Consider the following 22,500-nt stretch of genomic DNA (forward strand, 5'->3'; position numbering starts at 1 on the left):
TTCCTGAACTGCTCCCATTTCCTTTAAACCTGGTCTCTCTCTGATGTTATTTCCCTACTTGCTCTCATTTCCTCTTTCTCTCTCTCTCTTTCTCTCTGTCTGCTGTTGTTTCCTGCTCCTCCTCAGATCCACATGAAGACCATGCCAGCAGCCATGTTCCGTCTCCTGACTGGTCAGGAGACTCCCATGTACATATGAACCACCACAGCGACCCAGAGTGGGGGGGTGAGGACAACATGCCGCAGACCGCGGGCATTTAACAGAGCCATCAGTACCCAGACATCAGCAGAGACGATTGACACACTCCTCGCTCCCATTCCTCCATCCCTCTCTCTCTCTTCATCCCTCTCTCTCTTTAGTCGTTCTTCATCCCCCAATCACCAGTCGCTGTTTTGTCTTCTCCTCCAGTCCTCCCATCCCTTCTGTCCGTCATGTGACCTTCTGCTTGTCATGTGACCGGTTCACCCCGCTTCCTGTCCTTCTTGTGGCTTCAGACAGCTCAGCTCAGCTTCACAGGGTTCAGAGGTGGTCCCCTGATATAATGCCAATGTTATTTATTAGTTCTGTTGTTGTTTGTGGATTGTCATGTTTTATCAGGAGGGAAGGTAGTAAGAGACATCACAAATTATTTTTATATGCTTATAAATATTTACTTGTAAATCCTTACTGCATCTTACATCCAGTCATACCTTAGCTCTGCTTTGTGTTTTGGAAAGAATCACTCGTCATTTTTGTTTGTTTGTCTTTTCAAAGAAAGATCCATGTGTTAATCTCAGCTGTATATATAGCCAGCCATATCACAACAAACTCACATACATGAAGAAGGGAGAGGCAGACTTTCCAACCCTCATCGTGGCTTCATGAAGGGCTATACTTTTGCATGTCCACATGCCATGACTCCTGGAATAACCAACACAAGCACAGTTTATCAGTTATCAGTGCAGCAATCAGCAATCCGATGGTTAGCTTAACTTAAGCGTTGTGTGACTCATACAGTGCCAATCATGCCTATATAACAGTTGCTACCCTACTCGTTAACAAGTTACTACAGCCTGGTTATTAATCCATGTAATGCATCACCATTTAACACATAATCTGTCAAAAACAAAGATAAAGCCAGTTCTTGGGTAGAACCCGTAACAACTTCTACATAGGACTGTGATGTAGGGGTTCTTTTGTAGAACTTTTTTTAACCATCAAGATGATAGGTTCCAGCTTCAAAAGTTTTAAGTGTAAGCTTGAAGTAGAACCTCAAAAAGTTATTTTCTTGTCCTCATAATGGAACTGCCATCCGATACATGCACTTGCATTTGGACATCAGCTCTCTTTTGTTGTTTTAAGAATTGTAATTCTGTGTGGACAAGCTGAGGCGCCTGTTACTCTGAGGGCCTACTCAAAGTCATGTAAATATTGCAGCTGAACATAAATAAGAATCTCTTCATTACTTATCATCATTTCTAATTCAGTAAGATCATTCATCTTTGAACTGGTGTACAGAACTCTAAAGAATGTGTTTCCAAAAGGGCCGTGTTCCATTCCAGAAGCTCTCCTCCTTTCTTTAGGGCATTACCAATGGAACAGATGTTTAATGGGTCCTCTTTCATTGTTTTGCGGGAATCATAAGCTGTGTGTACGATGTGCGCAGTGCGTTTTACGTGCCATTATGTGTACACACACCAGACAGCTCCTGGCATATTGTAATAACATTAAAAAAAATGTCTAAAATGTTACCATATGTACTGTAAATTAATTTCTTTTAAAAACAAAACAAACAAGAAATAACGAGGAAAAAAACAGAAACAAATGAACATCAAATGTGTAACTGCAAAGTTTATTTTTTATGTGTGCAATGTCGGTTCTTGTGCGTATGTGTGTGTGTGAGTGTGTGCGACCAGGCAAGTCCATGGTGAATGTAACTGTGTTGTTTAAGGAAAAGGATGTTTTGTTTTTTTGTTTCTTTTGACACCTTAAGCAGTATTGGAATGTCTGTACATAAAAAGTCAGTTTCATCTCGTGTTGTGTGCTCATCTCTACTCCACTGTTAGTCTTGGGGAACATCCTCATCACAGAACGGACGTTTGGATTGACGTTTGGCAATATGGGTACCACACTGTGATGGAAAGCCTTACAGGAGAGTAATGCTTTTAAAACACTGCAAAATGTCTTATATGAAGATGTAAACTCTGAAAACTAACGGTACAGTATCATTACTAGCTGTCTGCATGTGAGTTTAAAGATTATCATTATCATCATTATGTCAAAAATAACAAATAAAATGTAGAATAACATACTGGCTTAATCTCGTTTCTCATGGAGGAGATGGAGGAGGTATGCGGCTATGCTGCACCCGGCGTCCTTTTTAATGAGCATTTTGCGGCCTCTCCGAGCACTTTTTAGTTGAAAAAATATCTTAACTTTTAGAACTTCAGAAAGGCATTGGCATTGTCCCAGTGGCAGACCGAAATCTGTAGATGGCTGCAATATATGTCATTGAGCTTTTTTTTTTTTTTTTTTTTTAAATTACCGAGAAATAGACACTGTACAATTTAAAGACCCAGTTAATGTAACCAAAAATTAAGCCTATGGAAATTGGGAGGAGTCTGTTTGAAATTAGCTAGCTCCACCTGGTGGTCACAATGCAGAGGTACAAGCAGCAAATGAGGAAACACCTCATAATCGGATAAAACATGGGGTTACAGGGGTTACACAATGGACCAACTCTAGAAAGTCATGAGTGCAACTTCCTTATGAAGTCTTGCTGTCTTCATGACCCATATATCTATCTATCTATGTTCATGCCCAAGACATTCTTGCTTGACTTATTTCACTTATTTCGACTGGCAAACACATTGTATTTTGTTATTGTAGAGTACTGTTAAGCTATCAGACCATAAAGACCTCATTCCCTATAGTCCCAGCATTATGCAACCAGTTTAACAGGAGACAGTAATTCGTTTATGGATGAATTTCCCCTTAAACTTACAACTGAGAAATGACATCCAGTTGGATACCATGGAAATGACTACGGTGAAGGATGTAGGGGGAGACTTTAATTGACTTGCGATTGACTTTTCTGTTACATGATCACAAAAATATCAAAAAGCTTTTCTCTGAAGTATACTTATTCTCATATTCAAGAAAGATGAAAGGCAGTAGTTATAAATTATTAACAAATCATTGCCGTTTTATGGCTTGAAATTATTGTTATAAAAAAATAATGAATTTCTAATAGAATTGGCTTGTAATAAGAAACTCAATTACCCACGTTTTGAGGGGACAACACAAGTGCTCACATGAGAAATTATTATTAATTCCATTAAAAACTCAACTATTTTGATATCACTTATTACCCTCAACCTGAATCAAGTGTTATAACTGCTTGAATTCAACCCTAAGCTCTTCAGTAGTGTTTCAAACAGCGTAACACTGATCTCATTGCAGTATAGACATTCGCTCTCTGTTTATTCACAATTACAATATGACTAGTTATGGCAGAAATGAGAAATGTGGCTCTGCTGTAGCAGCGGGCCTGTCAGTGGTGCCTAAGCTGTCTGGACAGGGGGATGGACTGTAGAGTTCTCCTCAGGTGTGAGGTCAGAGGTTGTTTCCAGGTGAGGGGGTGTTCTCAGGGAAGTTCAGGGGTTCTGGTCGTTTTCGTCGCACTTGAGCATGACCTTGACGCCGAGGCCCTGGCGGGTGGTCTCGAAGGCCTGCACGGCCTGCTCCAGGGGGAAACGGTGCGTCACCAGTGGCGCCACGTTCACCTTCTTAGAAGCCAGCATTGAGATGGCCATGGGCCAACTGGGGGAGAGAGAGAGAGAGAGAGAGAGAGAGAGAGAGAGAGAGAGAGAGAGGGAAGGGGATAGAGAGAGGGAAGGGGATAGAGAGAGAGAGACAGAGAGAGAGAGAGAAAGAGAGAAAACGGGAAGGGGATAGACAGAGAGAGAGAGGAAAGGAGATAGACAGAGAGTTGATTAATTGACAATGTACTTTGTTCATTCCCCCCTGTTAAAGTCATTCCATTTCTTATTTCTTAGCAGCATCTCTTTAAAGTGGGTAGGTAAAGGGGGTTCTTGCTCAAAAATGGGGTAACAGGGTCTTGGTAAAGAGTAAGGGGGCATGTTTCTTACGTGTTGCAGTAGCGGAACACCCCTCTGATGTCCACCTCTCTGACCGCCGCGTTGAGGAGGGGGACTGTCGTCATCTCCGCCCCCATCCCCACCAGCACCACCACACCCCCGGGGCGTGTGGCCTAGGACAGGACACACACACGCACACACGCACGCGCGCGCGCGCACGCACGCATGCACGCACGCACGCACGCACGCACGCACACACACACACACACACACACACACACACACGCACACACACACAGACACAGGTGGCCTGGTGATTTTTATGTATTTATTTCACCACCGACTGGCTGAATACCTGGCCTGATTTAAAGGTACTGTAGACCGTTCTTTTTTCACAATGTACTCACAGAATAGAGAGCTAGTGGATCGTGAGGAAATATTGATGCTTTGATTTGCTTACAGTACCTTTAAATCAGGTGTATTCAAGCCAGTCTGTACAATCAAATCTGGTGATTTTTATTTATATATTTCACCACTGACTGGCTGAACACGTCTTCGCACACAGCTCTGGCCCCATGCGTGGGGATGTGCGTGGCATCTCTCACTAGCACATCTTTTAAGGCGTCCGCAGGGAGGTTTACACAACGTACATACTGCCCTGGGGTGCGTTTTCCAAAACCATAGTTGCTAACCTGTTAGCAGCTTAGTTGGTTGGCAATGGGAAATTGCATTGTTTTGTAACAAAGTTGCTAACTTAGTTACAAAACTATGATTTTGGGAAATGCGCCCCAGCTTCGTACCAAATGGCTACCACTACATATTCATCAGCATCATGGGGATCTGACTCACGTAGATGGCAGTCTGCACGCTGCTCTGGACGCCGGTACACTCGATGGTGACGTGGGGCTGGTCCCCCAGCAACCCCTCCACCTTCTTAGCCAGCTGCTCCGCTGTGTCCTCCCTCTTCACCTCCAGAGGGAAGTCCGCCCCCAGCTCCTTCGCCATGGACAGCCTCTCCGACGAAAGGTCTGACCACACAACAGGGCACATCAGGAGAGAGTTGTAGCGTATCGTCTATGATACAGTAATTACCATGCTATGATCCAGTAAGTTCACTGGAATTTTACAGTCATTTCTGAATAAAATTCTAATTATAATTTTTAACTTAACTACTTTAAACTATTGTATTGGAGTTATTTATTTTTTTTGGCTCTCAAGACTGTATGCAGATGTGACTGTGGCAAAGAAAAGATGACTGGTGTTAAATGGTAAAATTTACATATCGTTACCACAAAAAAAAACCCTACCATGGATATTACCAATATAGTGATATATTTTCTTTTTCAGTTTATCTCGCCCATCCCTCTGCTAAACACACAAATACAAAGTGATGTAGATGCCATGGCTGTTATCAGAAGCAGAAACTATGGCTGCAGAGTAATAGGATTGCTAGAAAAAAAACACACTCTCTTTTTATTACACAACAGACTGTTGTAAGTTACAGTTAAAGTTGCAACTGAAGAGGCCCAATGCTGCTCCAAAAACACACACTCTCTTTATATTACACAACCACGTTAACAACAGACTGTTGTAAGTTACAGTTAAAGTTGCAACTGAAGAGGGCCAATGCTGCTCCACTCACCAGTTATGACAACCTGAGAGGCTCCCATGGCTTTCGCCGCCAACAGACACACCAGACCAATGGGGCCTGTGCAAGAGATATGAGGAGACCTGAGGGTTATATGGTCCACATTTCCCCATGAAATAAATGTCCGGTATATTTGTAAACAAAGCTTGTGGTTAAATGTAGTCCATTGGGTTTGCAGCTTAGTTGTGTGCATGTGTGAGGCCTTTATAATAGCCACCACAAACTCACACTTGACCTGAATAGCTGTTTCGCTAATAGTGACAGAGGTAGCTCTTGCCCTCTTATTAAGGGTCGTTCACACCAGGAGCGATAACTTATGATAACAGTAAGAAAGTATTGCTTTAGGTAATATGAATGACGTCCACACATAAACTATAACAATACCGATATCAACAACGATTTAGTTGGGGATCACTTTGAGAGTGATTTTGAGAACGATAAAAAGCTTAGAGCCAGTCAGAATCCATTACATTTTAGCCATCACATTCATCAACATGAGGAGAGACTGATAGATAGATAGATAGATAGATAGATAGATAGATACTTTATTGATAGTTATCTGTATAGTTTACCTTTATAGTCGTTATATCACTATAGTTTCAGTTATCTTTACAGTTATGGTTCCTGTTGTGAACGGCCCTTTCGAGGTCCTACCTGCCCCACAGACGAGCACAGTACTCCCCAAGGCCACCCCGGCTCTGCGGCAGGCGTGAATGCCCACAGACAGGGGCTCAATCAACGCTCCTTCCTCAAACGTTACATTATCGGGCAACCTGCAGGGGAGGTGAGCAACACTGATTACCACCATTCTCAATCATCAGCAAAACACAGCAGTGTTTATTCTCAATGCTTCACTCTTAGACTAGACTTTGGCATGACACGGTCAAAGGCATTCTGGTTAGAGGACAGTGCAGGGACAGATTGAGGAACTTACTTGTAACAGAAGTTGGCACTGTGTTTGTAGTATCGGCAAAGGTTGCCATCGTCGGGGGGTGTGGCGCAGAAGAATATTGTTGGGGAAAGATTGTAGCGTCCTGATTTGAAGAACTCGTCCATTTCCCGGGGCACACCGGGCTCTACCGCAACTCTGTCCCCTGAAGGTAGGGAAAAAACAAACGGTTACACTTTACTTGACAGTATCGACATAAGAGTGGCATGACACTGTCATGAACGTGTCATAAACAAGTCAGAAACATTTATGACATAACGCTTCTGTTATTAAGTGACATTAGGTTTTTGTCATAACAAGTTAGGGTTAGGATTAGGGTTAGGGTTCATGTGTCATGACAGTGTCATGTCACTCTTATGTCGATACTGTCAAGTTAAGTGTTACTAAACAAACTTAATGCTCGCCTCCCAGCCCTTTCTTTACAAAAAAGAACTATAGGAATCTTAGAATGTTAAGTAATATTAGACTGTAGGCCTACTATAGGAACACTATAGCGGTTAAGGAGGATTTTACAGAGGTAGCCTATAGAACATCACAGAAGTGGAACTGTAGAAATCGCATTGTATTAGTTCTATTGTAGTAGTTTGTAAGGAATTTTCGCATCACACTGAAACCTCTCATACTGTAAACTAAATCTCTCTGTAGGACTACTCCGCTACTTACCTGGTTTGAGGTGAGTGACGTCCGAACCCACCTTGACGACCCGGCCAGACGCCTCATGCCCGAGAACCATGGGCTTCTTCACCACAAAGTCTCCAATTCGTCCGTTCTGCCAGTAGTGGACATCGGATCCGCAGATCCCCACAGAGTGCATCTGCAGTAACACCTCTGTACGGATTAGAATGGAGACCAATCACATTTAAAGTAGCAAGTAGCAGTTTAAACACTGAGCTTAGTAAAAAGAAGTGAAGAATATGCAGTTAGGCTATGATGTCAATATACAGTTCTGTGCAAATGTTTAGCCACTAATGATTAAATTCTGTATGGTGGTAAATAACATGTTAAGTGCAGTAAACCAAAAACAAACACAAATCAAATCAATATCTGATGCAATGCAGCTCCCTGTGTCTTCAAAAACAGCATTACTTTGCCTATACTAGGCTACAGAGTCGTGCATGCCTATAGCAGATAGGTTGTTAAAGTATTTCGGATAACTTGCTTGGATAACTTTGATGACATGGATTTAGACTGTTCCATTCTTTCTATCACTCCATAGAACTTGATTCACATTTGTTATGTTTTTGCCAGCTGAGTTCTGAGTTGGATAATTTTCAATCTACAAAGGGGACTGTTACGTTGTTGCGTTCTTTATGATATGTCATAGTCTAAAGTGCCTTGCCCTTTTGTACAATAGGCTATCATAATTCATAACGGCACGGTTCCAGCTCGGTGGACGAAATTAATGCACCTACCATTTGGTCCTGGTTCAGGTATTGGTCGATGTTCCTGCAAACAATGTGCATTAAATTGCTTAGACAGTGACCACCATGGTTTGCATTGCATGCTAACATAACATGACTTGCTAGGTTACTTTAATGCACTTTGTCATATGATGTACACACATTCCATCCTAAATTGCAATGGCATATTTTGCTAATCAAATCAAAACCAATGATTCACTGGCGGCAGTGTTCAGCGTTGACTTACCAGTCTTAGATCGCCTTTGGAATGCAGCACCACTGAAAGGTTAGTTTTATCCATTTTTACTCAATAGTAGTCGGTTGAGAATAACACCAACTCCGTTAGCTGAATCTGCAAACTCGTGCACCAAAACAGCAGGACAAGTGTCCTCCCCACATCGCACTCACTTCCTGCTTTTCCTTGCTTGTGTTCACGAACCTCAACGCTGCGCAAACAGTGGTATCTGATTTCTAAACAAAGCGGATAGTTCAGTACTGTATTTTCTGTCTTAAGTCAGTCAGGTTTTATCAAACACTAATCTGGTATATTAATAACCTCATGCGCATAAACACCAACACTGATGAACGAAACATTATAATGAATAATTTCAAACTAGTCCGACTCTGACGAGCGACCTGTGGACTTGGAACCCTCCCCTTGGTTCACATGTGTGACATGTGCACCATACCAAAGTTTGTGAGGGAGGCGTTTTCCAAATCTCATTTTGCACTGGCTAAAATTATGCAGTCATCAAATCGTGTGCATTAAAAGCCAAATAAGGTGCATGCCATTTTGAAGTTCCTTTGTTGGCCTAACTACATATTAAACTGTTGGCCTTGCAGTGTGTGGTATATCTTTAGCCACAACCAGTGGAAGGTGGGAAAATAAAGGGTACAGTATACGTGATATAATACTATACTTCAAGTGCTTGTAATGTCAGAAACGGGCAGCTCTTCAGTTGTGTGTTCAATTCAATTCAAAAACACTATTTATCCCCAAGGGGTAATTTACATAGTACATAGTGTGGAGTGTGTTCCAGCAGGAGTGGTGAATCACAAACTCATTTTGGAGCGGACTGTCACAGTACCTCCAATCAATGCACCGTGTATTCCTTTGGCAACTTTCCCAGAATATCAACTATAGCCTGGTACAGGTAGTTAGAGGAACATGTGTGATATAAACCTACCCACTACATTCAGCTGCTTTTGACAGAAGCACTTGCTAAAACTATAATAAACCACCAATGTAAATGATCTGGAGCTGACTTGGCACAATGTAGTTGTTGTTGACCTCATGTTGACATGTTTGGGGTGTAATATTAACAGTCACTGTAACTAGTGAAGCACTGGCCATCATGAGGTGAGGGGATGACTAACACTACCTCTTCTCCCAGTGAAACAACACTCTCATCACTGTTCACACAGGTAAATAATAAACTATGTATGAACTAAAACTCCCCTCTAATATTAGACTATAGCAAGGATGCCTTCATATGTATAATGTAGCTCTTGCTGTAATAAACTGTCAACAATTTAGTAAAACAACATTAAAGACATAAGGGCTGATAAAACAAAACAAGCATTTTATTTAATGTGATATTTCCATATTTTGGTGGTTACAATATAATTGTATTCACATGACTAACACAAATGTCTGACCTCCCCCCCTCCTTTTTTTTAAAATAATTAAAAAATATGAATCAGACAATACTGAAAATACATCGCTCTCACCAGTTTTAAAATATGCTATGGAAATCGATCATTGAACCATACCAAGTAGACATGTAGATACACTATGTGTACTGTACCATCTGCAAGTGCTAAGACCTTCACAGCAGATTAGGTCAGAAATCTTACATCTTGTCAGAGCTTGTGGGAGACTTTCTTGGAGGCAATTTTGCTACTTGTTTGGCCCTGTCTTGTGGATGTCCTGCTGTGAGGTGACATCTCTTGCTGCGGACGCTGACTGAGTAGCCCCCCTGACCAGGAAGGAAGTCGTGCAGCTCCCCGTTGTACCTCTTCAGCTGGTCTAAGGCCACATATCCTGCCAGGGCAGAATACTTTCTGTCAAACATCGTCCACTCAAGACTACATTTGTCAAGGGTGCTTGGTAAGTCTTACTTCTGATCTTTGTGTCTGACTCTAACACTCAACTCCAATACACATGCATTATACTAATATTAGTTTATACTTAACAAGTAAAATAATTATTCTATATAATGATTGTTTTCTTCTCGTGAGAGCTCTCCACCTGTGAACACACCTGAGACCATGTTGTTGACGGGGTAGTGCTGCACCTCACAGCATGCGGCGTCCTCCCGCCCTGAGGCCATCAGCAGCTCGTCCAGACTCATGAGGACCTTGTCCACGCTTCCCATGGAGTGGGGGACACACACAAACAATACTATAACTGTTACAGTTAGGCAGGGATCACACTGGCCAGCAGCAAGCGGCAGCAGCAAGCGTTACGCAACGCTCAGACCATAATAAGTTCTATCTCGTTCCTAAGTAACACAAACGGTTTGCCTGAACTGACAATTGAATACGTCGCGTTGCGCTTTGAAAGTTAAACGCTCAGCTTGTTCAACACTAGTGTTACGCCAGCGTTGCCACCGTTCCGCTGCCGAACCATAGAGAACAATAGGAAACCTGCCGCTTGCTGCTGGCTAATGTGATCCCCGCCTAACAGTACAGATGAGTTTTCCCTGTGCATCAAACCAAAGGCATTCGTTGTTAGCAACCTGTTCTATCTTGGTATTCCAGATGTGTGGTTTAGAGACGAACCTGGGTAAATTATTTGGTGTAAGTGGTAAATGTCCAGAAGATAATGTTTTCTAAAATAACATCTGCGATTTACTACTTACTCTAAGTTCACGTAACCATGTTTGTCATTAAACCACTTACTTTAGACTCCTGAATTGAGTTATATAATCAATAACATAAGCAATTCACTTATAATGCTAAATAAATTGCTTGAAAACTCTCCTGCATGATCTGCATGATCATGTACACAAAAATAACAGAAGAACAATATTATCCTGTAACAATGGCGACATCTAGTGGTAATGTCAGGTGATGACAACAGGAACCTGTTGACAATGGCACACACCTCATTTCACTCCTTTGCTTAGAAGCTGCACTATCTCCATGGCCTCTTCTCTGACTCTGTAACTGAGAAAGTGAACCCTGATAAACATAAAACTATAAAACAAAACGACTGTCCGAATGATTTCTCTGAATTTGGCAATGAATTTTGAGCATTGGTTACGCAATAGCCTACTTACTATACTCAATGGGTAATATACAGATAACATACAGATATTCACTGGCAATAATACAGATAATAAAACAATATAAATTGAGTTTAGATATGAGTGGATCCATTTTGTGTAGCAGCTAGGTATGTAATGATGAGAGCAGCATTCCAATCAACCTCCTGCACCTCAGTCCCTTCTGTGAGGTCTTCTTGCTCCCATATGAATCTACCGATCTTTGCTTTGACCTCTGGGAACACACACAGACACACACACATGTGAACACCCAAACGTGTGGATTTGGGCAAATCAATATGCTTTGTACTAGGCTAACTATTCAACTGTCTTGTTGTTTTCCTTGAATATTTCAGATTTGAGTGGCTTAATCGTGAAACAGAGCGAAGAGAACTGCTTGCGACTCTATACCTTGCTGGACAGGTACTGGTGGAAGCACATAGTGTCCGATGGGCACAGACTTCACACTCTGACGCACATCACATACAGTGATAAAAGAACTGTGGAAAACAGTCAATTCGCCTTCCAAATACTCTCTGCTCAAAAATATTCTACACACACACACACACACACACACACACACAACACACACGCACAAACAAACAAACACACAAGTTCACAATTATACAAAGATGTAGACAGGCAGACATAAAAAGTCACTTTTCTGGGTCTATTGCATTTGGGCAGTGGTGGAATATAACAAAGTACAAATACTACAAATACTACAAATACTATTCGCTACTGTACTTAAGTAAATTTTCCACGTATTTGTACTTTACTTAAGTAGAATTTATAGTGCATACTTTTGACTTTTACTTTGTTACATTTTACAGCAATTATCTGTACTTTTACTCCGCTACATTTCTACAACACCATCGTTCCTTTTTACGATACATTTTATGATCAGTTTTCTTTTCTCTCTGACAAACACGTTTGTTTTACCAGGGGGCGGGGTTGCTACCAAAGATTCTGGATACGTGCCCAGCTTCTAAATCTTTCAAACATAATTTCTAGTCTAGACCAGGCAAAGCGTGAGGTGTGTAGCCTAGTACTAATGTGAGCGCTCATTCAATGTCTATGTGCGTCTGCGCAAGTGAATAAACCTAATCATAAAGACACCTTTCTCAGCAAATATTCTGTTCAATCAGCAGAATTGGCATTACGATCCACCCGACGTTTCCCTTGTCTACCCCGTTAAACTTCAGGCTCTCGTGTTTTGCTGAATGATATTTTACTCAGCAGATCACCCTATATAACCAGAATTACAGTCTCTAGAATTGTAGGTCAGAATGTAAACTGGGCCACAGATGGTAAGCACAGTTGCATTAGCTTAAAACTGTCTAGTCGAGTATAACCTAAAACTAGCTTAAAGTGCGTATGTCAGGTTAAAAAACATTTTTGACAAATGAAGGGACATGAAGCAAGATAGTAGTGAGTAGTGATTTTTCTTGAAAAATCAACTATAAATACAATAGAACAATATTTACAGTTATTTTAATAACTGAATTTATGAACATTCCAGGAAACATTCCAGACACAATGATGACCTCATAAGAGGGAGTCCAGCAAAGTTGGTCAATTAAAACACATGGGATAAGGGATCATACAGTAGGTTTTTTTACACTGGTGAGGCCAAAAACATGACTTCATTCCAGTATGTCATGCTAGAGTCTACTACCTGCCTGACGTAAAAATATCCTGATACTTTTTTATCTTTACTGGCAACCATTATTGATGAAGAGGATATGGGTAAGTAGCAATGCTTGAAAATGCCAGTTGTGTCACTTGCCATCACATATAGGCCATTATATAGCCTAAACTAAGTAGAATCAGTAAGCAACTCATTAGTCTATGTTCCGCCAACCATGGGCATATATGCTTTTCTTTAGAGACCTGACTATGAAACCATCAGTGTATATGTGCTACCACTCATTTGTCTTTATACATCTGCTTATCAACTAATGTTAGCTATAGACAGACTATTAATTTGCTTACTGATTGTACTTAACTTGTTGTATATGAAAGCCTATGTGATGGCAAATGACACAACAGCCATGATACATACTAATAGTGATCCGATCCTACTCACACCCCTAATCAATTTCTCACTGATGATTTGATGGCCATGATTTACCAAAATGTTGTAGCCTATTCATCTTTACTTTGTCCCTGCCAGTCAGGCTCATGCTTATGAACCACTGGTATGTCATAGAGAGCATTTTTGGCCTTATGTAAAAGAAAATGCAGTTAAAACCCATTCTCCCCTATGCTCAACTTTGCTGGACTCCCTCTTATGAGGTCATCACTGTGTCTGGAATGTTCATAAATTCAGTTATAAAAATAACTGTAAATAGTGTTCTATTGTATTTAAAGTAGATTTTTCAAGAAAAATCACTACTCACTACTATCTTGCTTCATGTCCCTTCATTTGTCAAAAATATTTTTTAACCTGACATACGCACTTTAAATAAAATGCCACAGCCCATACTGATTTTTTTTAGAATATAGATATTGAGAGAATAAATCATTATGCAAATACTTTTACGTTTAATACTTAAAATACATTTAAAAGTAGGTACTTTTTACTTTTACTTAAAGTTTTTATCACTTTAAGGCCCTTTTCTGGTTTGTTTTGGATGAACTAGAGTGGTGGACACTGACATTTTGACGATTGGTCCTGTCTCGACTTTTCTGACTCGTTTTGAATCGCCTTTTCACTTCTCAGGTTGGTTAGTGGAGTTCGTTGACCATTAAAAGCAAATATATCGGCGCAATGTATGAATCGTAATTGAACCTGAAGCATAGACGGTGGCGCAGTAATATCAACGTGCAATGACAGAAATCAATGGGATTTTACAAAATGCCAAATAAAAGACGACATAAACTGTATTTCGCTACGCTACTTGTTTTGGAACATCACCGAACACCACTAACCACTCGGTGAGTTGCACAGTTTTGAAAACGAACGTTAAAGGTTGTTTTAGGACATGTTTGAGTAGCCTACTACAGTATGTCCATTGCCAGCCACCTTGAGAAGTGATTCAAAACGAGTCAGAAAAGTCGAGACAGGACCAATCATCAAAATGTCGGTGACAACCACTCTAGTTCATCCAAAACAAACCAGAAAAGGGCCTTAAAGTGCTAAAAACCGGAATTTTCCTTTAAGTAGGGTTGTCGTTGTGGTACTTTTACTTTTACTAAAGTAAATATTTATCTGTGTATTTGTACTTAATTACTGAGTTTCAGTACTTCCTCCACCACTGCATTTGGGTGAAGATCTTCAACAACTTCATTTGTGAGCAATGCAATTTTGCAAGTAGCAATTTTGTTTGCTACTTGTGCGCTATTACATTACATGTGTAAAATCAAACAGGAATTGTGCTATGCTACCTAACAGCCAACAAAACATGTTAACTTTAACAACGGTCACGTCACAGTAAGCTCACTGTTAATCTGATGTAGCTGTAGTTATCAGCTCAACCCTGTAACAGAGAATGTCTGCCTATAGGTTTCAACGGGGAATTAGCTCAAATGGTAGAGCGCTCGCTTAGCATGCGAGAGGTAGCGGGATCGATGCCCGCATTCTCCAATGAACCTTTTCACATCACTTGCCATTGCCTACTGAATGTAATAGTGGGGTTGTTTAATTAATATAAGTCTCATTCATTTCAAATTTGTGTTAAAGTTTGTTTTTCACTTCCAATTTGAAGTTTAGGGTCTATAGAACAATTTGAGTCCGAGTGTCAAACACACAGATAAAAAATGGCCTCTGGGGGGCGCCGTAAAATATATAAACTACTACAACTTTTCATTAGATTATCCAATTTTAACATATGAGGTATGTATGGATTCAGAATTAAAAGGAGAAACTGGTGTGCTAAGCATTTGGTTACCAGAATAAAAACACACTTTATAATAAACACACTTTTAGCCCATGGACAGCAAAATTGTGCTTTTTTTTAGATAAAGGGTGGAAATGCCCTCAAAGTTGCAATGAAACATCATTTTTAACTACATTTTTTGATGCAACAGTTGGTTTTCTGGACCAGTGAGTGACATTTGGGTAATTTTCTGCGGCACACCTGATGATCTCTCACGGCACACTAGTGTGCCCTGGCACAGTGGTTGAAAAACACTGTCGTAGGCCTAATCCTTTGCATTGCCACAAACAAACATTAGGCCTATGATATCCCATGGAAGATAGATAGATAGATAGATAGATAGATAGATAGATAGATAGATATACTTTATTGATCCCTATGGGAAATTCAAGAAATTATTTTTTTCATGTAGTCCAGGCAAAGTAAGGTAAGATTTCTCATGCTTATTTCAGACTGGTGTGTTGCAAAATTGGTGTCTATTTTTACATGTTGGCCCTTTGAATCAATGGAAATGGTTGTTGATGGGGATTGACTGATAGACTGTCTGTCCAATCAGAGGGGCCTGTATGATGCCTCTTTACTTTGCACAATTTTGGCTAAAACATTATGTTTATGTACTGTAAGTGAATGAAAATAAATTGTAAAGGTTGAAGATGGGGTTTTAATGGGGGTTTCTGGGCTATAGGGCCAGATAATAGCGGTATTAAACCGATGATGTATCATCTCGGGGTCACCAAGTCCCCAAAAAAATCTTCAAAAGTGACCTCACTGCTAATAGCTTATTTAGAGGGCATGCAGGTAAAAGCCTATCCAGCCATTTAACTATTAATGTAAACGGCAGCAGTTACTGAATGGTACAGTGACTTTATCTGGAAGTGTGGTCTATTGTGAGATGAAATGAAAATTGAGCTCTTTGGCTAGAAACTTTAGATATGTTTGGTGTACATAGAAGAATGGCTATACTGAAAAGAACCCCATGCCTAATGAGAATTATGGTGGAGGGGCTGTGCTATTGTGGGGCTGTTTTTATTCCCAAAGGCCTTGAGAACCTAATTAAGGTGCATGGTGTCATGAACACCAAGAAAAACCTGAACATTTTCAAAGCAAATCTGCCAATCTCTGCCAAGACACTAAAAGTTGGTCATGATTGGATCATTCATCAGGTCAATGAACCAAAGCAAATGTCCAGATCAAAACAAATATTGTTTGCTGAACACAAAATCATGCTTCAGACATTGCCATCTCAGTCCCCTGATCTAAACTCCATAGGAAAACAGTGGGGTGAGTCAAAGAGGAGTGTGGACCTAGGAATCTGGACGATCTGGGGAGATTTTGTAAAGACGAACGGTCTCAAATCCCTTGTTTGTATTCTCCAACTTTATGGGGTTTTATTGGCAAAGGGAGGCTTAAGAAGTTATTACAAGCAGGGGTGCCAATAATTGTGAGCAATGTGTTTTTGTTACAAATATTTATTTCTTTATGAGATTTTCCTTTTTCTCCAAATAAATTTGCTTCCCTTCAAGGTTGGATTTTTCCTAATTTCTTTCATTGTGAGATTACAATAAATCACGAACAGATTGTTTTTTTATACCAGTTTTTAGTCAACTTTAACCGAGGTGCCAATAATTCTGGAGGTTACTGTATATAATTGCTATAATTTTAAACTATATTTTCTGATTCAAAGCTGAACAATAGCTGAACTACAGCTATAAAACTATGACTAAAAGCTAGATTCATGTCAATTCAGGTTGGTTTTTACAAAGTTAAATTGTGTTTTGTTTTATAAATCATGATATTGAATTATGCAGTGCAAGATGCCTCAAAGACAGTAGACAAATGCAGAAAGAAAGCCACAAAAGGCAATGGATCTTTCTCTCTCTCTCTCTCTCTCTCTCTCTCTCTCACACACACACACACACACCACACATACAAACAAATAGATAAAGATTTCACCTGGTGGGGTAAATGATCTATATATTATAGTATGATGTAGTTTGTTGTAAGATTCCATGTTGAATTTTGTTTCAATATGGGTCGCTATAATTTAACGGATTGAACTGTAAATTATGCTGACATATGTTTAAAAATCTTGTTTCATGTGCCCCTTTTTCAATTTGAGCCCCTGGCCCTCCAAAGGTCTCTGCACGGCCCTGATATAGAGAGCTAGGCAATGCCCATGATGATGACTGAGCTATGTAATGGGTCTGTTGCCTATTAGACTACTTTAGGCTATATCACGACTACTTCATGACTACCTAAAACCATCTTTATTCAGAAACTGTGTCATTGGTCATTGATTTACGTGCCCTCTAGCCTTTTTCCCAAGCCTGTATTAGGCAATGGGTTCCTCAAAATTTCACGCACATTATTATTGATTTACTTTCTTCCAAATATAAAGTTCTTTTGTGAATTTTTTTGTGAATAAAATGATGGCTTGATTGAAAAAAGTTGGTACTCACGATCCTAAATTCATAAACTCAAAGTTGCAAGTTGGGTGCTCACATCGGCTTTATGCAGCCATATTTGTGTATGGGTATCCTAGGTATCTTTGTGCTTCAGGGATATTCTGAACAACGATCTTAAATCGAGTTGAGTGATTACCCAGGCTTTATTTACAATAACTTTAAAAATGATGTTTCATTGCAACTCTGAGGGCATTTCCACCCTTTATAAAAAAAAAGCACCATTTTGCTGTCCATGGGCTAAAAGTGTGTTTATTATAAAGTGTGTTTTTAATCTGGTAACCAAATGCCAAGTGTGTTTTTAATCTGGTAACCAAAACCAAATTTTAATTCTGAATCCATACATACCTCATATGTTATAATTGGTTAAACTAGTCAAAAGTTGTAGCAGTTTAAATATTTTGCAGCGCCCCCTAGAGGCTATTTTGTTATCTGTGTGTTTGACACTCGGACTCAAATTGTTCTATAGACCCTTCACTTCAACTTAGAAGTGAAAACCAAACTTTAACACCAATTTGAAATGACTGAGAAAAGTTACACATACATACGACCCCACTAAATATTTTAGACAGATCTAGCACATCAAACTGCATCTACGTCTAAGCCTATGCAAGTACCGCACGAAGTTAGGAAGTTAATTGAAGGTTGTTCACCTGTGGGTGTCCGGGCAGGAGGCATCATCACTGAACAGGTAAGATGCCCTCCTCCAGGCAACAATGTGCCCTCCTTCACGAACTGGAACACAGGCGGGAAACAACTGGCATAAGTAATGTCACCCACCTTATACGCTTGGTCTGCATTGTTCATGTTTCCCACATCAACTCTGCAATAATTATTTTTCAAGTAAACAAGACTCATTTGACCAAGGGCTAATGTTACGTTAGCAAAAGTGTAACGTTAGCAGAGTTCTGAAAGCAGTAATTTGTCGTAACACCCCTAATTATCACCACTTTTGTTTAGAAATTCTAAAACAACGATGTTATTTAACACTTCAAAAGAACATTTGCTGGATGAAGCTTACATTTTTCAGTAGCCATAGGTGTGTAGATTTGAACAAAATCTGGTTTGGTTCTTAACGGGAGCATTTACTGCCTGAAATATCCGATTTTGTTTACCACGCTCAGAGTTATAACTTTGTGCTGGCCTGATGGGTCGCCTATTTATGCCGTTTCAACCAAAGATTCTAGAGCGGAGCGCACATGAACGGTTAGACCGAGAATTCTCGTCATAAATTTCTATAGAACTAGCTACAACAAACCAAGACAGCGGACTCCTAAAGAAACGCAACCACCCACACCATAGGTGTATCTAAACGGGAGCATTTACTGCCTGAAATATCCGATTTTGTTTACCACGCTCGGAGTTATAGTGCTGGCCTGATGGGTCGCCTATTTACACCGTTTCAACGGCACATGAACGGTTAGCTAGACTGAGAATTCTCGTCATGAAATTAAAATTCCACTGGAGCTCCAAACGGTTGTGTACACGTAGCCTTACAACACTGTTTACAGCTCTTCGAGTCACGGTAAACTGTCATTTTTGGTACATAGCTAATTTAGATACACCTGTGGTGTTGGTGGTTGAGTTTATTTAGGAGTCCGCTGTTTTGGTTTGTATAGAAATGGATATTAAGTGACACATACACGCAAGACGGTGGAAATACGGGACCGACGGTAATAGGGGGAGTTCCGATAGCTATGTACCAAAAATGACATTTTACGTGTTGTAAGGCTGAGTGTACACAACTGCTTGGAGCTCCAGTGGAATTTTAATTTCAGGCAGTAAATGCTCCCATTAAGGTTCATTTAACGTTAGCAAATGTTATTTTGAAGTGTTAACAAACATCGTTGTTTTAGAATTTCTGAACAAAAGTGGTGATAATTGGGGGTGTTATGAACAGCCGTTAATTTTAACAACGGTCACGTCACATTAAACTCACTGTTAATCTGATTTAACTGTAGTTGAAGTTACTTACCCCAAACACTACGAATTCCCCTCTTGACACTATTGGAAAACCACGCTGTCTTGTTTCTAAACATATTACTTGACGTTGAACAAACATAAATTCTGTAAACTTGTGCTAGAACACCTGGGCTAACAATGCTTGCTAACGTTCACTAGCTGTTAAATAAACGAACTGATTCCCTAACTTCTATCACCATCGTGAGAACAATCTTCAGGAATCCTGCTGTCCAACTATTATTTGATTACGATTATAATATTGGAACAGACAATTAATTTATCCCAATGAGCTCATTTGATTAGCTACTGCTGCCAGTTGTAGTTGCATTACATTCCAATCTACATCTGATAGTTCTAATCAGTGCCAGCAGGGTGTTGTGCATGTCTGGGGGGGGGGGGGATATACATCATACAGGGATGTAAACAAAAGAGTCTCCCCTAATCCTATTGTTAGTCGGATAATTACCCAGGCCCTGCCACAAATTAACTAGCCTACTGTCAATTTGATTAGACCAGCACATCTAAACTAAAAACACCAAAGCCAAGTGGCCTTATGTTATTTTTTTATGATTGCATATGCATTTGTTTCCTTGGTTATGTTTGATAGAATATGAGGGTGTTTAGTTCGGGCTATTCTAATGGTGATTATAAAATGGTGTATGCTGTGTGTTTGCAAAACAATGTAGGCCTAAACCATTATCCACAGTTATTTTCAATACAATAACCAGCTAGCCTTAGTGAAATTGTGACCTATGTAGGCTGCTACTCATGATGTTTTCATAGATGAGAATGGCAGTCCAAGTTTTGAAGACAGTGGTAACTTTCTTTCCTCTGCGTAGTTGTTTTCTTTCTGCTAAAATTGTGTTGTCTCCCTCCACATCTGTATGGTAATATTTTTTGCCAGATATAGAGTAATTTGCAAGATTGCTTTGTCTCAAGCTAGCCTATGTCTGGATCAAAGACAACTGAGTGTATTTTTGTGTGTGTGTGTTATAGCGGCCAGTCTGCAGAGGTCTAATCCTCTTACTGACCCTAAGCATCACTCCCTGCCAGCCGCACAGCCCATCCTACAGTCCCAGTCCAGATTGTTCCCACACCTCTCCAGACTGACCACACTTCACAGCAGAGACCGGCTCGTCAGGCGACTGAATTATAGGGCATGGACACAATTTCGTCTGTTTTAGTCTTGTGCTCTTCTTCACACTGAAAAATATTTGAATGTCTTGTTTGGATACTGTCTGGGGGACTATCATCTTGCTGAAGAAACAAGCACAAACTAACGAACACACACAAAAGCAACACAAAGCAAAAATGTTTGTGAATGGGACCAGGAAGTGGCTTTCTAGGACGCAAGATAGCACTCCAAAGCCACCTGGCAAGACCAAGAAAACAAAAATCTGCAATGGCAGCAACAACATCAGCAGCAGTGGCGGCAGCAGCAGCAGCAACAAGTGCAAGAAGTGGCCGGCCAAGACACTGAAACAGCACCGGGGGCGACTCCTGAAGGAGCTGGATGTCAACAAAGTGCTCCTGCACCTGGTCTACCACAGGGTCTTCTCCCTGGGCGAATACAAGGAGATCCTGGGTCATCAGAGCAGCCAGAAGCAGGCTGAGGTCTTCCTGGACCAACTGTCCTCAAAGGGACCCACAGCATTTGGTGCGTTCTGCTCTGTACTGGAGGAAGTCAACCCTCACCTACTAACATGCCTGTTGCTGGACCATGAAGGTATTTGTAATGCTACATCCAGACATGTAAATGTCTACAATTAAAATGCAATTAGGCAAATGCTAAACATCTACAATTACACTTATAAGTTTCCAGTGATTGACATACAAATTAAAGATTGGTGTTGGAAATACTATCTGCAGTTCCCATTAAATGAGACTAGTGGTAGTGCTATAATTCAGTCATAGTCAGTTAATTAACTCTTTTTTTTATTCATCCACCATCCGCAATCTATGAAGTTGTAGGAAATGGAAGGTTTAACACAAAAAAATATTAATTAATACACATACAGAAAATACAACAAGATCTATTTTTCTGAACAATTAGCTTAAACTTGATGTAGCCTATGTGATAACTGTTGATTAACTGTAGATTAGATCTATGTAGTGTGTAGATTATCAGTGTATAGCTCTCTCCACTTGTGATATCAGCCCTTTAGCAGCCTCCAATCACCATGTTTTGGAGATTGTCCACTTTAGGTCATCAGGTTTCGTTTAGTCCATTAATGTTGTTGTTCTTCCAGTCGCCATAACACAAACACCATGTGTTGCCCTCACTGCTGGAGCCCAACATGGTCGCTGCTTCCTGGGCTACATGTGATAATCACCAGCTTTGCGTCTCATGCCCGGGAGAGGCAGGCTTAGGCCTCCTTACAGACAGCTTAACCTGGCTAATTGGTCTAGTGGTACCCATGGCTTTCAAGGGATCAGCCCACACATGATTGGATGGGGAAATATTGAAGGCTAATATGGCAGTATAAGCACCACCATACCTATAGCAACATGCTTATATAATAGCCTAAATGGGTGGAGGAGATCTAATGAATGCAGTGTTGGGAACATACAGTATGGCTACGTTGGGAAAGGACTTTGATATGGGAAATTATATAGAGATAAAGTGTGAGGACATGGGTTGCTATGGTGATTCTCTGTTCCAGGTCTACTCAGACAGGAGGTTGGACACACACACAACCCATCAGTGGAGGATGTGTGATGAAGTAAATTATTGTACTATCCAAATATATCTATTATGATCCAAATATTCAACTCAGCAATGCCATCAGTTGTATTAGTTCAGGAAACTCATGGGGCTGTGCTAGTTGTTGCTCTGTCGCTACCATGAGC

General features: G+C 40.4%; 3 protein-coding genes and 1 non-coding gene across 4 annotated transcripts in view; 2 read left to right on the top strand and 2 right to left on the bottom strand.

The window, feature by feature from the left end:
- apba2b (amyloid beta (A4) precursor protein-binding, family A, member 2b) overlaps positions 1–198 on the top strand; it is a 35,093-nt gene extending 34,895 nt beyond the window's left edge. Inside the window, exon 14 of the mRNA XM_076292703.1 lies at positions 127–198. Within this exon, the coding sequence (XP_076148818.1) occupies positions 127–198 (72 nt within the window). The remainder of the gene's footprint in view (positions 1–126) is intronic.
- A 2,832-nt stretch (positions 199–3,030) lies between these two features.
- Positions 3,031–8,581, bottom strand: sord (sorbitol dehydrogenase). Its single transcript, XM_076292892.1, has 9 exons — positions 8,324–8,581; positions 8,089–8,122; positions 7,340–7,504; positions 6,662–6,821; positions 6,382–6,500; positions 5,722–5,787; positions 4,929–5,107; positions 4,131–4,252; positions 3,031–3,801 (listed from the first exon to the last, which is right to left on the bottom strand). The coding sequence occupies exons 1-9, from the start codon at positions 8,375–8,377 to the stop codon at positions 3,636–3,638; spliced, it is 1,065 nt and encodes a 354-aa protein (XP_076149007.1). The 5' UTR covers positions 8,378–8,581; the 3' UTR covers positions 3,031–3,635.
- A 1,235-nt stretch (positions 8,582–9,816) lies between these two features.
- On the bottom strand, positions 9,817–10,455 carry terb2 (telomere repeat binding bouquet formation protein 2). The gene is made up of 2 exons (XM_076292893.1): positions 10,340–10,455; positions 9,817–10,120 (listed from the first exon to the last, which is right to left on the bottom strand). Exons 1-2 carry the CDS (start codon positions 10,452–10,454, stop codon positions 9,930–9,932), a joined length of 306 nt encoding a protein of 101 aa, XP_076149008.1. The 5' UTR covers position 10,455; the 3' UTR covers positions 9,817–9,929.
- Positions 10,456–14,861: 4,406 nt separating this feature from the next.
- On the top strand, positions 14,862–14,934 carry trnaa-agc (transfer RNA alanine (anticodon AGC)). The gene has a single exon. It is a non-coding gene; the product is annotated as a tRNA-Ala (tRNA).
- The last annotated feature ends 7,566 nt before the right edge of the window (positions 14,935–22,500 follow it).

The sequence above is a fragment of the Alosa pseudoharengus genome, unplaced genomic scaffold, assembly GCF_046254945.1.
Source record: "Alosa pseudoharengus isolate Yale_2024_CS ecotype anadromous, Long Island Sound unplaced genomic scaffold, YU_APseudo_1.1 YU_APseudo_1.1_scf_19, whole genome shotgun sequence".
NCBI lineage: Eukaryota > Metazoa > Chordata > Actinopteri > Clupeiformes > Clupeidae > Alosa > Alosa pseudoharengus.

Coding starts and splice junctions, on each gene's coding strand:
- sord (XM_076292892.1), bottom strand. CDS start 8,377: ATGGATAAAACTAACCTTTCAGTGGTGCTGCATTCCAAAGGCGATCTA. Junction 7,505..8,088: donor ACCTGAACCAGGACCAAATG/GTAGGTGCATTA, acceptor TAATCCGTACAG/AGGTGTTACTGCAGATGCAC. Junction 6,822..7,339: donor CGTCACTCACCTCAAACCAG/GTAAGTAGCGGA, acceptor CCCTACCTTCAG/GGGACAGAGTTGCGGTAGAG.
- terb2 (XM_076292893.1), bottom strand. CDS start 10,454: ATGGGAAGCGTGGACAAGGTCCTCATGAGTCTGGACGAGCTGCTGATG. Junction 10,121..10,339: donor CGTCAACAACATGGTCTCAG/GTGTGTTCACAG, acceptor CTGCCCTGGCAG/GATATGTGGCCTTAGACCAG.